We start from the raw sequence: 14,306 nt of genomic DNA, 5'->3' as shown, positions 1-14,306 counted from the left end.
TATTTTGCTAGTTAACTGAAGATACCACTTTAAATTGCGATATACGGTGTGAACATTACGAACAATGATTTTAAGGATATGATTATTCCACATACATTGTCTATGTAAAATGTGTTTTGTGCGTGTGTGTGTTTTTTGGCGAGTTGGGTGTAACAATTCACTTCCTATTGGTCGTCATTTTATTTCTTCTTTAGCGTGAACTTCGTTCTTGTATTGCTTAGCATATCAATGGAGAAATTATATTTTCACTATTTTATTGTACATCTTTGATGATAAACTATATTGATTCGTAGCTTTGATATAGCATTATATACATAAAAATTCACATTTCGTATAAAGTTTTAGGATGTTTGATATTAAATAACTTTTTAATTTTCAGCTACTACGGTTTTGTTTTAATTTTAAGGCCATGGAACTGGTATAGGTTACTAGCTCAATACTAGAACATTTTATCATTTTTTATGGAGAGTCTGTTAATGAATTAAAACAAGCTAAAAACCTGAGGATGAAGACAATGTTAGTGATAAGGTAGTTCAGAAATAGAGGCAAGATAACTTCTTTTAACAGCGTTATTTTGAGTTTTCAGAGGTTTTCAAATTATGTCGTTCAATAATCTGTTTCCAGTACACGGCACATTGTTCTAAAAACAACAAAATTAACAAAAGGATATGTAAAAAATCAGTTTAAATTGTAAAGTTATATGTGTTTATTTGCTTCAGTGAGATAATTTCAATCATAGCTTACAATATTCATGCACAAAATAGGCTACATTGTCGCTGTCATCACACGCAGCATTGACCTAACCAACACAGGAGTAGCACTGCCCTTAGTCTTTCTCAAAGGACTCTCCACAGGTACAGAGTTACCTAGGAAACATTTTCATCTGATTTCTTTTCCCCATCTTCATTTCCGGTCTGACGTTTTCTTTTGAGATGGTGTTGTCTGAGGCTAGGTTCTTTGCAGAGGAAAATCTTGTTCCTCTTCTAGCATTGTTATATAATGCGTGGATTGTGAACAATTTTGCTCTTTTCTCTTATTCTTTGGAACGTTTTTCTTCTAATTCTTCCCACTGAAGATTATATTTTTAGGTCAATCGCACAGCCCACAATCGTTTTCAGGCAGAACATTGTCCAACTGCTCCCATAATATTGTATTTTCTTACCAGGAAGCCGTCAGCAGCTTTTCTTATTTTCTTCATTTCATTTTCCTTCCATACGTGTTGTCATGCTCAAATTCAAACGAAGGCTTTATCATGCTTGTACGTAATGGTTGGGCAGTGGCTCGTCTCGGGGCCACACCAGAGGTTGGGGAAAATGTTAATTATTGTAACTTAAATAATTTTTGATGTAACACATTATATTATTGTGTAATCACGTGCAATATTTAATAATACATAACAAATTTGATTTACTTACGTAATGGGTGAATTGTAACGAATCTTTCCAAAAAGGTAAGGTCAAAGTTGAAGTGGTGCGAACGACTACTGTAGACTCAGTTGTCTTCCTCTACAAGTTTACAATTGTCAGTTCCTGCTTTCCCTGTTACAGATGCGCATTTTTCTGCTGTCTGATACTAGGCAAATCTCGCCTACGTGGTTACCTTTATTATAGACATTACAAAGTCATATTGCTTTATTGGAAGTAAATTTTAGCCGTTTAAGTGGTAGCATACTGTATTTTTAACAGTTTTACGATTTTATCTTGTTTTGCTTTCCAAATGTTATTTCTCAAAGCTTTGGTCTATTTGAATAAACGTACAGAATGATCTAAATCTCGCAATAAGTTTCTTCTTTTTTACATCTACTCTTCCTTTTCTTATTTCCTTTTTCGGTCTTATACCTAACGCTGTGTGAATCATCATGTTATATCGAAGTCACAAGCCACAAGTTTTGTAGTAAGGATGATACATTGGGCGATGTCGAGATCCTTTGTAGTTTATTAGTATTAAAGTACATTCAAAATGTTATTTTTCGTGTTTGTTGATGCATTTATGCTTACTTCAGTATTGTCAAGAACAGACCGTTACTACAGCAAGTACCCTCAAAATCACTGCCAATCATGCTTAAATAAAGTGGTATCTTGATAAGTGCATTCTATGTCAATTTAAAATTAAGTATAATTCTGCTATTTTTTATAGTCATCCTTATACGTATCATAAAATATACGTTTTAGTTTGATTTCCAATCCACAGTTTTGATGTTTTGAACTTTAAATTTCATTTCTTGCCTATTTTGCTTATTAAAGGTAACTAATCAATATCGTATGTACGTAGCCTTTTTATGGTGATTGCAAGTCACAATGGCATATCTCATGCTTCCTAGGTGAATGTTTCAAACTCCAAATATGGGTGTTAAAAACAAACAAAAAAAATCTTTCCTTATTTTATTGTTACATGTTATATCTGAGTAATACTAAATATTCTGAATTGAATACTTCTGTCACCTTGCCTTTTTTGATTCTCAGAATTCACAACATGGCCTTTTCTCAAATTAAACAATTTCTCTCAAAATCAGTGTGTTTTCTACCAGACAGTATTATATATTTCCATCTGGAAACGTAAAGTTGTAGTGCGGTGTTAGAATTTATTCCGTAGGAAACACTGGACTGACATTTAAAACACCAAAAATTATTTCGCACATCTAAATATTTGAGTTCCCAGTATTTTGTATTCTTAAGAGTCTTCTCTGTTATGTATTTATGTCTCTTGTATCTAAATACCCATTAAGATGAATAATAAACTCTGCAATTACTCATGTGTAAGCAGTATTTACAGCTTGAATCGTTTTGCCTCATGTACAACTTCCGTTTTGATGTAGAATCATGTTTCCTCTGTACTGATCTAAGGATATATATCACTGGATTTCCAATGTCATGTAAAAATCGACAAGATGGAATTCTGCATATCAGGAAAACTCTATTCATTACAGTTTTTATTCAATATAGTTCTATTTTTGTCATTTCCTGTGTTTTTGCACAGAACTCTATTAAATTCTTTTTCATTCAAACACTGTTACTTTGGAATTTTCTTGCATTTTGTACCGTCTAAATGTTTGCTACAAGCATTCTTATGTTAGAAAATTATTTCTATTTAATTGAATATTACTTCAGAAGAGGCTAAGTCGTAATTCTGTCAATGATCTATGACTGGTTATTAAGGAAGGAAAATTATAATATTTCCTTTTTCTACCCATTCTTGAAGTCTTAACTTGAACTTTACTCATAAAAATGTAATTTTATCATCAGTTCCTCGCAAAAATGTTTATTCAAGATCACTTTTCACAATCACTTTAAATAAAATCATAAAAATGTAGCTTTTCATAAATTTAAATCTTAACCAAAGTAATTTCAAATAATTCTTGTGAATTAATTGTTTTCATTTATATTATATTTGTTTTTCTGCTCTCAATATATTTGTCCCCTTATCCATCTGTGATTTTTACTATGTTCAGCAACAAAATGTATTAAAATTATTCTTAATTATTTTCAATAGTAATTCAGTTCCATAGAACGGCTATTGACCAAAGTTTCCTTCTTTATTACAATTCGCAAAAGTTCTTATCTCAGCACTCTGGTTTTATCTTGTTTATAATTATCTTCACTTCTAGACAAAATTTTACCTCCTTGCTACTGGCGTAGGTCTCCTACATTTTTGTTTACACGCCATAAAAACGATGTAAAGAAATCATTACTCACTGAGGCTGCAAAAATAGTGTTTGCATAAAATATTTTGGATAATATTATCTTCTTATCGTTCTGTACTATACATGTCACCATATTTATTAGGTTTCTCTGAAATGGTTAGCATATTTTTGTCTTCTACGTTTCTATTCTTCAATACACTTAGTAATTATGTCAACTCCTTTGTTCCGATATTCACAGAATGGTTGACTGTGTTCAGAATAGAGAACAACTTTTATCATCTGACTTGTACTATTATTACACAAAACTTCCACTCATTCTGTAACCTATGGCTTTTATAGCATAATCATTATTATTATTCTCATGATAAAGCAGAGCATATAGAAATATTTTGTTTTATTAAAACAAGAATTACAGCCGAAGCTCACATTGACGTGGATGTCATAGGATGTATTTGTAAAGATTAAAGCGCTGAAAAGCATATATGCTGGTATCTTTCCCAAATAGTCATAACACATCTCTTGAGAAGTATCAGTTATGTTCTGTATGTGACCAACTTCAAGTCTGATTTTCAAATTCACTTAAATGAAATGACAGTAATTGACATGGTTTGTCTTACTATTTTTACATTTATCTAATTTCTCAAACATATCAGGAGTTTCTGTTCACATAACGTACATGTGTTTCTATTGTTCTTGTGTTTCTTGTCTTGATTATTTCCTGCGAATAAACATAATTTTTGCTGTTGGTTTCCATGTATTTTAATTCAAAGTTCGAAGTTGTAATTCAAGCTGTATTTACGTGATCAATTATTCAGCCAAATGAAGTATTATAACGAGCTGCACTAATGACGACAGATTGTCATGTTGGGCTTGAACAGGTCGCACGTTAACCGAGTCCATCCTGTACATCAAATTAGGTAGAAAGGATCCTGTATATGAAATATATATTGTACCGTAACAAGGACATCTGAAGCGAATAGCGAAATAAGGTGCCGTCGTTCACACACAAAATAGCTGTAGTGCTATAGGTTAGTTTTCTTCAAAAATTTACCAGGCTTTGCAGAATTATCTTTAACAGAATTCTATGTACAATTTCATAATTTCTTATGCATATTAATTCCGATAATGTTTCAGAAAATGATGTGAAATAACTCAATTTGTTTTTATTATGCATTTGCAGTTTTAAATCACCACGTTCTTTCGACTTCACAGTTCATATCCAACTCAATTTTCTCGATTCCTGCACATACATAATATACTTAAATATACTTTTTGGACATGAATTCATAAGTATATGTATCATTGTGTTTCTTCTTTAAGTATATTCTTGGAATAATTGTGTGTAGTGACTTATTCTTATGTTGTATGTAGTTGGCATTATTTACCTAGATAAATGAAAGGTGGGACTGACAATTGAAGATTTTTAAGTTCTTTTCATACATATATTGTGCAAAAATGCATAGACATTTTGATTGGTTGCGATAATGAATGAAGTAATGGAAAAGAAATGTTTTAAAAATATACATTTGAGAAATTGCTGGCCTATAAAACGAGGAATGATCAAAAAAATACAAAACCTGTAAATTCCAGTAGGTATTTATTAGACGAATGCAAACGGGCTCACATGAAAGGATACTTCATACACTACTTCTCAGCATAGTCTCCTCCCCGGTTCAGTCATTTATCCCAGCGCTTCACGAGGTTCATGCTGCCTGTCTCATAGAACTCGGAGTACTGTTGGTTTATTATCATTCCACAGAGGCGTAAACTCAAGAGTCTGATGAACCCTCAAAGTAGTCCCCCAGAGTGGATGGTATTCGACGACTCCCACATGTTTCACTCAGATGATGATGTGGCTTGTATTCTTACTTTACGATCATCCCTCGTATTATGATATTTGCGCATTATTTTTGCCACTCTAAAAGGAGAATACTTATAGAATGAAACCGCAGTGAAAAATATGCTTAATAGAAAGTTTCAGAAAGACTGGGTAATTGAATTTTGTAACACAAGAAGAAATGGTTACTAAATTATATGTACTTATGACGTGCGAGAACAAAATATTCTCCTTTTTGCATATCCGAAATAGGTTTGTTGAATGTATGCACTGCAAGCAAAAAGATGAAGCATAATATAATTTATTCGTTGTAATATTAATCTCGCTTCTGGTGTCATAGTGGTAAAATTAACCTCAATTCATGTCCAACGTGACGGTCATCTCTCTTCATGCAACCACACCATGATAATGTTCCGAAAGCGTAATATGGATTTTTTGGTCCGGTTTAAATTACATTAAAACCACAGGAAAAAATAACAGTTCTTCGTGTTCCATTATTCTCGTCTGCAAAGATAATAAAGGTAACCCAGAATATGGTACTACTTGACTTTCACGCAGAGAGAGACTTGTTTCCCAGGCGGTTCGCGGAGCGGATCCTCTCTGATGCCCTGATTGGATACCGCACAGAGAGAGCCAAGAACAGGGAATCGGTTAATGAAACGAGTCGCTGGGGAGATGGACCCGGCTCACATTCGCGAATGCTTTGTGGTAGGTAAAAAATAAACACGAAGTTAGAGGTACCGGGACGGGTTAGTCTGGCTCCCAAACAAAGCGATCAGGATCCACGGCGAAATAATGGATGAAGGCCTTCCACAACAGCGGTGCCGTTTCTTCGGCGAGGTAGATCGATACGGGTACTATCTCTCGCAACCTTTCCATCTCTTAAGAAAGATAAACATCGCTGCCTCGCAAGTTGCCTTCACCCTCCGGCGGCAGATTCTGATGGGAGGGAAGAAACGTAATCAGCTTGAAAGAACAGAAATGACTGGGAAAGGCAATGCGAAGGCAGACGTTGCGATCTGAAAGCGTTTGTTTCAGATAATAGAAAAGAGCAATATGTCTCTTCCGGTTCCATCCAGAACCATGGTATTTAGATGTAAGTATAATTGCTCTCGATGAATTCTAAGCCCACAGGCATATATTCTCTAGCTCTTCAAATCTGTGATCGGCCATAAAATTTGCAAAATCTTGCCTTGAGATGGAGGAATTTAGTAATTAATCTAACCGTAACTGCTCAAATTAAATGACTCTAATAAAATACAAATAACACTCATGGAATATTGTATTATTTTATTATTTTGCGTCGCTTCTCTGCCTATTCAGGCAAATCGCGACAATGAAGATGAATGAGAGACGAAATTGATGAAGGAGCACTTATAGAGAAGACTCGTACAGTGCAATCCATGAGTATTACCGTGCAAATTGTCCATCGCCATGTTCGTGCACTTTATTTGACCCAATAAGAGCTTCAAGAACTAAAAGAAAACTCAATTCAAGCTGTTGACAACTTCTGAACTAGCATACATAAAAATTCATAGCTTAAAAATTCATAGGATTTAAGATAAAATTTAATGAAAATAGTCATGGATAATTTGTACGGTAATACTCATGGATCCCACTGTACCAGGGCCACATTCACATCCGGAACTTTCGATAGCGAGATCTTGAGTCGACCCCTGAACGCACTCAACCATCGAGGCTACTGTAAGTGCGATGAAAATGATCCAATTTCAACTAAAACACAGCTAACTAATAATAAAACATTGTGTAATATCAAATGTCAAAAATTAAATATCTGCGAAACTTGATGTGTACATTACTTTTAATGTAAAACAGAATTTCGTTTTAGCCCACATTAAATTTTGATCAACACTTTAAGTTATTATTGAAATAAGATGTATTTTGTTTTCTAATTATACTTAGCAATACTCAAGCATACCTCAAAATTATTACAAACAGAAAACTTCAAAAAAAATATGGTTAAAATTTCATTGCAAAACAATTTGAATTCAAAGCGTAACAACTGAGTCCAAATATAAATTGAAGAGTGTAAATATATAACTGGCCAAGCAATGTCTGTACACAGTACGTATCAAAATTGAGATTTATATTTTTTCCTCCGTAAAATATGGGTTTTCATATTTTAAACTGAACGAATTAGGATATTTCCTGACTGAAATCGCCTTTTTAAAAATTCTGACAAAGGTAAGTATGTCTTTAGGCCTGCAGTGAAGAAAATTTCGATTACCCAACATTTTTTTTCCACTTTGCCCACTATATATTTCAACTCTTCAATTACTGCTTTGCAAACCTATGAAGAATAAGCACGCACATACGTACGTACGCACGCACACAGACACAAAAATACACACACAGAGAGTTTTACATATCGCTCCAATCTTTTTACATTTTGTATGCGTAGTTATTTAATGTAGATTTTCTGCCCTCTCAGATAACCGGGAGTTTTGGGTTGAATGATATTTTGCTGAAATAAATTAGACTAAACACGAAGAAATGTGCTTAATATAATGACTATCCACACCGCCACTTAACACAGCAATAAGGAAAGCAAGAGTTTGAAAAGGAATGCAAAATTTGTTCTATTGCACGGGAAATCACACTTCGGCACACTTTATGACAAGAAAAATAAAATGGCCTCCCCTATGGCAACGCTTACCGCCCTGTAATGAATGTTCGATAGCCAGTGGAGGCACATTTGGAGATGGTTTGAACCCCATTTTAAAATGTACGTACAGTCTCGGTTAGCCTATCTGAGCATGAAGTGGACTTAGAAAGGAACATTGACAACAAAATGAATCTCATAACCATATGTAAACCTATTTTCACATATTTTGGGGTCTAGTTCCGAGTATACCATCATTTTTAACCCTAGACCCTATATTCTGAAACTTAGCAGAAGATATGCTAGCAATATTTGCTCTTTCTCTTCTCTAATATTCAACCTAATATTTCAGAATTCCGAAAAAAATACGCACCAAAGTGTCAAGTTTCTTCATATATGCATTCAAACATTCAGTTTCCTTGCAATCTTAAGACTTTGAATACAGAATTTGTTAATTTTACTGAAGAATATATTAGATTGAAAAGTACATTAAATTATATAAGAACGTGTCATTATGTAATCTTTCATTTAAAAAAACCGTTGCCTCTCGTCTACTGGATGGGGTAACCTGATGAGATAGGGTTGATTTTACATATGTTTACTTCCTTGTCCATCTATTGACTACAAGAATCAACATGAGCGTTCCAAATATATGGAGTTAGACTCAAACAAATTCGTTCACCAATTTTGATAGATTATTTCCTTCACCAAAGTGTAAGTCCACTGTATGCATAAAGAGGATAATCAAAACTTGATTTGAAGTGTGATCCGAATAACAGAAGTATGAACCCAAACGGAATTGAATCCTAAGTGACAATAGCAGCTAGACGATAATTAATGCAAAAATCTTTCTCTCTGACATGGTATCGCTTTGGCGGAAAAACCTTGTAAAATTTCAGTTCATCGTACTTCTACATTTATACATTATATATTTTAAAAATACACTTGCCTCGCAGCCTGCAACTACGTAGTCAGAAATATGTAAAACATCAAACCCTGTGAAATCAATAACATGGAGGAAGAGGGGAAAAATTCCCCGAAATCGGAATACTGTCCCCGGTATCCAAAAGCTTTAAGCTATCCCTCCGGACTTCGCCATGTGTGCAGAGCAGTTTTCTCATGCTCCCTCTGGCACTCTTCGCTCATGGGTTCTGCTTCTGGTTCAAATTGGTTAGAACGTGATTTGGAATTATTGATTAGTTTCATATTTTGAAAGCTTGATTGAAATTTACTCCCCCCTCTAAAAATAGACGTCTCTGTGTGAATCATCCAAGACCCTTGGAAGAGGATATATCTTGGAGTAAAGTAAGTTACGTTTTTCTCGTAAAAAGAGCAAAAACTGTTCAAACAGAAAACGACGTAATTCTTAAATTTTTGTAATTTACACATAACATGCTGATCGGTTTGTTTATTGTGTCATTATTGCCAAAAGTTATTATTTATGAACTTTTAAAAATTATAGTGACAGTCTCCTTCGGAGACTCTCATTGTGAATCTGAAAACAGAAAATATATTTATGCATTTGGAAAGGTCCTCGTTGCCCATACTTTTATTTTATATAAGTGTTTTAATGTATATTATTTTAAACCTCCGTCTAGACTACATAATGAGAACTAATCTCAGTGAACTAATTTCAGAGCATAGACTAGCCCATTATTTAATAATAAAAACTACGAAATATAGTAAGTGGGTAAAAATGCATGAAACAAATTAAATTACAATTAGGTTCTAAGATACAGATCGAAAAGTAGAAAACCGTTAACAACCGGACAGTTCTAGGAAAAAATGTTAAAAATGATCATTTCTTGAAGAAAGAATGAATTTTTAAATAACACGCGGCACAAAACACCTATTAAATAAGTTCCAGATTATAAAATTGAGATTGTGGAAAATCTGTTACAATATTCAATTAGATCATCTTAATATATAGCTTACTTTCATTAGAGTTGTAGAAAAAATATTTCCTAAGTTATTCAATGTAAAGTGTCAGCATCTTACAACTGGAACACCATAAGCACATATAACACTTTAACACACAGCATGTCGTTGAAGTACATACTTACATTTTACATCATAGTTTCTTAACATTGCATTTCGATATTGTTGCTGATTAATACTGTATTAGTGCTATGGAAATGTACATGAAAATGTTATTTCTACTCAAGTTTGCCATTTTTCACATTCGTCGGTTTCTATTTCATTTGTGTTTCATATCTATGCCTAAAGCTAGATACCATGAAGATGTCAAAACACTCCATTAACTATTTCTTCTCGGTAAATATATGTGTATAGTATTACTACTAAAATATCAGAATATTTTCTATAACAACATAGAAAACTGAATCTAATCACTTAGAACAATCTACGGTCATTGTTTAATTTGAAATTGTGTTTATTTCCACCAAATTTGAATTTATATTTCACTTGCTTTTCATTTATTTTCAAATTTTCTATATTCTTCCGAACGATGACGACACTTAGCACAGGTATAAAATTTGTTTTCACTTGATGTATGTAATTACTCATGGTAGGCTATTTCAAAACATAAATTCTAGCTTCATCCAGGATAATAAATATAATCTTTTTAGAATTATACAAAACTTTATCCATATCGCGAAACGACATACTGGATACTAATACAAACTAGACAAGCATATTTAGAAATGTAGGTTAATCAAAGAGTTTAATTTTACATAAAACTTGAAAAATATTGATGTTGGCATAGTTGCATGATAATAAATGTTACCTAATACGTGGGCAGACTTATGCGCTACAAATGTTTGCCCAATCCTTGAGTACAGTATTTACCAACATACTTCATACATTTTTTCCAACTATACACGAAATAACACTTTTCCGCTTTAGTCTAATGGATCTGTTTAGCAACACATTCTGATCCAAATGAGAGCTCAGATCATATCCATTATTGATTAAGCTTCTCAAATTTGACCATTATTCATAAAATAGTTCAATTTTTAAAACGTCTTTTTAGCACATGTGAAATATAGTAGCTTGCAAAATACATTCACAGTTGAACATTTGGCACATTTTACACAGCATAATATCCAGTGAAGCACATTTGAAGTACACATACTTCAGTTCTCAAAGTAATATCGAAAGAGGAGAAAAATATATATGTAATAAAGATATATATGTGTATATACATATATATATATATATATGTAATCTTTTTAATCATACCGCTTTTTTGTTTGAATTAGAATGTTAAACTTTTGAATCACTAGTTTGTGCTGTCTGAAAAAAGGTACAAAAAATCACTAATCACATACAGCTTTCGAAATTGCCACACCGAAATAATCCAATAGACAATTAAAGCAATAATAACTTTTTGCTGTAATGCAAAGGAAAAATAACGCAGTATTGAACACCCAGTATATTAAGGAACACAAAGCAGCCTTACGTGTAGTCACAAGAATATGGACGAGGTTATTTGGCAGGATCTATTATTGCCGCTCGATATGTAACTTGAAGACAAAAGTATGGACCAAGTTCAATATAACAAGGTAATTCTCGCACCACAGAAGCTTATGAAACTCATTCAAACTCGCTTCTTCTTCACTTCCTGTTATCGTTATGAGTCCTTGTTCACAGTACTTTCCGAAAATAGCCCTAATGCACGAGTTTCCTTCAGTATTTTCTCAGTGTCTGTCAGACCATTGACGTCATAGTCGCATTCGCAAGGCCCGTTAACAGTTTCTGCTGGACCAAAAGGCGGAGTATGCATTTGCACTTCGTGTACTGTATCTTTTCTAATACGGTGAGGACTACTTGTTGTTGAGCTGGACACAGAGTTAGAGTTGCTACACACCAAATGACGGTTTGTAATACTCCCACAATTTACCGACTGTCAAGATCCCATATTCGATATAAGAGGACTGTACAAGTTATCCAGCGGAATGTTGGACATGGCTCCAATCTTCTCCGGATTCTCGTACAACCTGTGCCTGTATTTTCGTGCAGCAAGAGTCACTAAGCAAACGACCACAAGCATACATGAAATGATTCCGAGAACTATTCCAACTGCCACGTTTGATGTTCGTCGAATTCCCTGAAGCATGAAATCCGCATCTCTCGTTTTCGCAGTCGTGCAGGAGATATTGATGTAGAATCCTTGTTTGTCCTCGAAGGTGATGCAGAACTTGTACCAGGTATCCGGCATCAGATTGTTGATGGTGTAAGATCTTCCAAAGGGACTAACACTTTGCTTGTCAAAGTTGTCTCCATTTTTGGAATTGGTGTCATTGGCTAGCTTGTACCGAATTTGGTACTTCGGGAATGCATTGCGCGCTGTTCCGTTCCACACTAGAGTAATGAACGTTGAAGAAATTCCTGTAGGGAAAAGATGTATGTCAATACCGGTTACTTCAAGAGTCACTGTCAAGTTGTCACTCCCAACATTGTTCTCTGCTACGCACGTGTACGGCCCACTGTCCGTTGCCTTTAGGTGATAGAAAATCAAGGTACCAGGATTTCGAAGACGAACCCTTACCGAGTTCGACGTTGAGTTTAGGACAGTTCCATCAGGAAGCACCCAGTGTAATCTTGGTAGTGGGATCCCTAATGCTCTACATTCCATTGTTAAAGGATCCCCCAGTTTTCGAACGAGAGTCCGATTCGTGGTGAAATCTATGATGGTTGGGGAACAATCTTTAGGCAGACTTCGCAAATCCATATCCTTTATCACCTTGAAAGTGTTCTTGTGGAACTTTTCACAGTCAATGTGAGTGTTCTCCTGAGATGTTCTGATCCGTGTCTCTGATTTAGGTTTAGCCAACTCTAATCGTATCCAACGTACATTGCAGTCACATAATAAAGGATTTCCATCCAAAGAAATTTTCACGTCCGCCGGTAAACTATCGGCAATCTTCTTGCTAACGCCCTTCAGGTTGTTGTTATGGATGTAAAAATGACGAAGAGAAGTTGCATTGGCGAAAGCTTCTGGGTCAATGAATGAAAGCATCTCATTATCGTGCATGTAAAGGGTAGTCAAGTTATAAACGTTATGAAATGCAAAACCATCGACTATGCGTAAATCTGGCAAATTATCCAGGCTTAACTCAGAGACAACGATATCGCTGAAGGAATATGCTTGCAATTTGCTTATTGGATTCAAGTCCATTTTGAGGTATTTCAGTTTTGGTAATATTTGGAGGGAAGACGTTGGTACAGAAGACAGCAGATTACTATCAAGACTCAATTTCTCGAGTTTTTCAAGGCCATTAAATCCGAGAGGTTCAATTCCACTTATTCGGTTACCGGTAAGGATTAGTTCCCTCAATTCTGTAGCTGCTCGAAGAACATTTCTGTTTATGTGGTGAATTATATTGTGGGCCAATGTAAGATTGACAAGAGCTTTCAGTCCAAGAAACCACTCTTCGTACAAGGATCCGAGCATATTTGAATCGAGATAGAGCCTTTTCAACCGTTCTAAACCTCCAAACGCTCCATCTTCGATATATGTTATTTTGTTTTCTGATAGGCACAGAGTTTCGAGGTGATCTAGTCCAAGAAAAGCATCATTGAATATCGTTACCAACTCATTTTTACGAAGATTGAGATAACGCAAGTCACTCATATTTTGAAACAACATTCCTCGACCAATTGTTTTGATCTTGTTTTCTGATAAGTCGAGTTCTTGAAGGTTATATAGGTTTGGGAGGTAGTCATGGATATCCTTCAAGGCGCTACCTTGCAAGGAAAGAGCTTCTGTATCGATAGGGATATCTGGAGAAATGTACTCCATACTTTGGTACGAACAGTCTACTGTAAGCAAATTTCGACCTGAATGGACAGATGTAAAGTTCCCACACCGGCATTCCTGTGGACATGGTCTACTTGCAACATCTACAGCAGCCTGGACCCTTGAAATGGTTGATAGTATTAACGCAGTCACCACTCCAAGCCATATCATCATTTCCGCTGACGTCAAAAGCCAGGAGCACGGACCTCTCCGAGTGCCAGCATCCATAATTGTGGTCCTCACATGTTGATAAGTCTGAAAATATACAGATAAAAGTTGACGTTAGTTAAATTTGTTATTAATTAATACTATTGTGCTACATTTTGACATTACAGAAAATGTCCACATATCAATTAAACACAATACAAATTTTAGGGTAGAATCATCGAATCGTTGTTGTTGTGTCCATTTATCTAAGCACATTACATTATTTTATTTTTTGCAT

At 34.7% G+C, this 14,306-nt stretch overlaps 1 protein-coding gene across 1 annotated transcript; it reads right to left on the bottom strand.

Moving 5' to 3' along the window:
* Positions 1 to 10,774: 10,774 nt before the first annotated feature.
* Positions 10,775 to 14,089, bottom strand: LOC145981850 (leucine-rich repeat neuronal protein 1-like). Its single transcript, XM_083115300.1, has one exon. It carries the CDS (start codon positions 14,087 to 14,089, stop codon positions 11,969 to 11,971), a length of 2,121 nt encoding a protein of 706 aa, XP_082971426.1. The 3' UTR covers positions 10,775 to 11,968.
* Between the last annotated feature and the right edge of the window lie 217 nt (positions 14,090 to 14,306).

Source organism: Lepisma saccharinum, chromosome 2 (assembly GCF_977018435.1).
Source record: "Lepisma saccharinum chromosome 2, izLepSacc3.1, whole genome shotgun sequence".
Lineage (NCBI taxonomy): Eukaryota > Metazoa > Arthropoda > Insecta > Zygentoma > Lepismatidae > Lepisma > Lepisma saccharinum.
Note: the sequence above shows the minus strand (reverse complement) of the source record. Positions and strands in the feature narration are given on the sequence as shown.

Excerpts from the sequence above, each read along its gene's own strand:
- LOC145981850 (XM_083115300.1), bottom strand. The coding sequence starts at position 14,089 with ATGGATGCTGGCACTCGGAGAGGTCCGTGCTCCTGGCTTTTGACGTCA.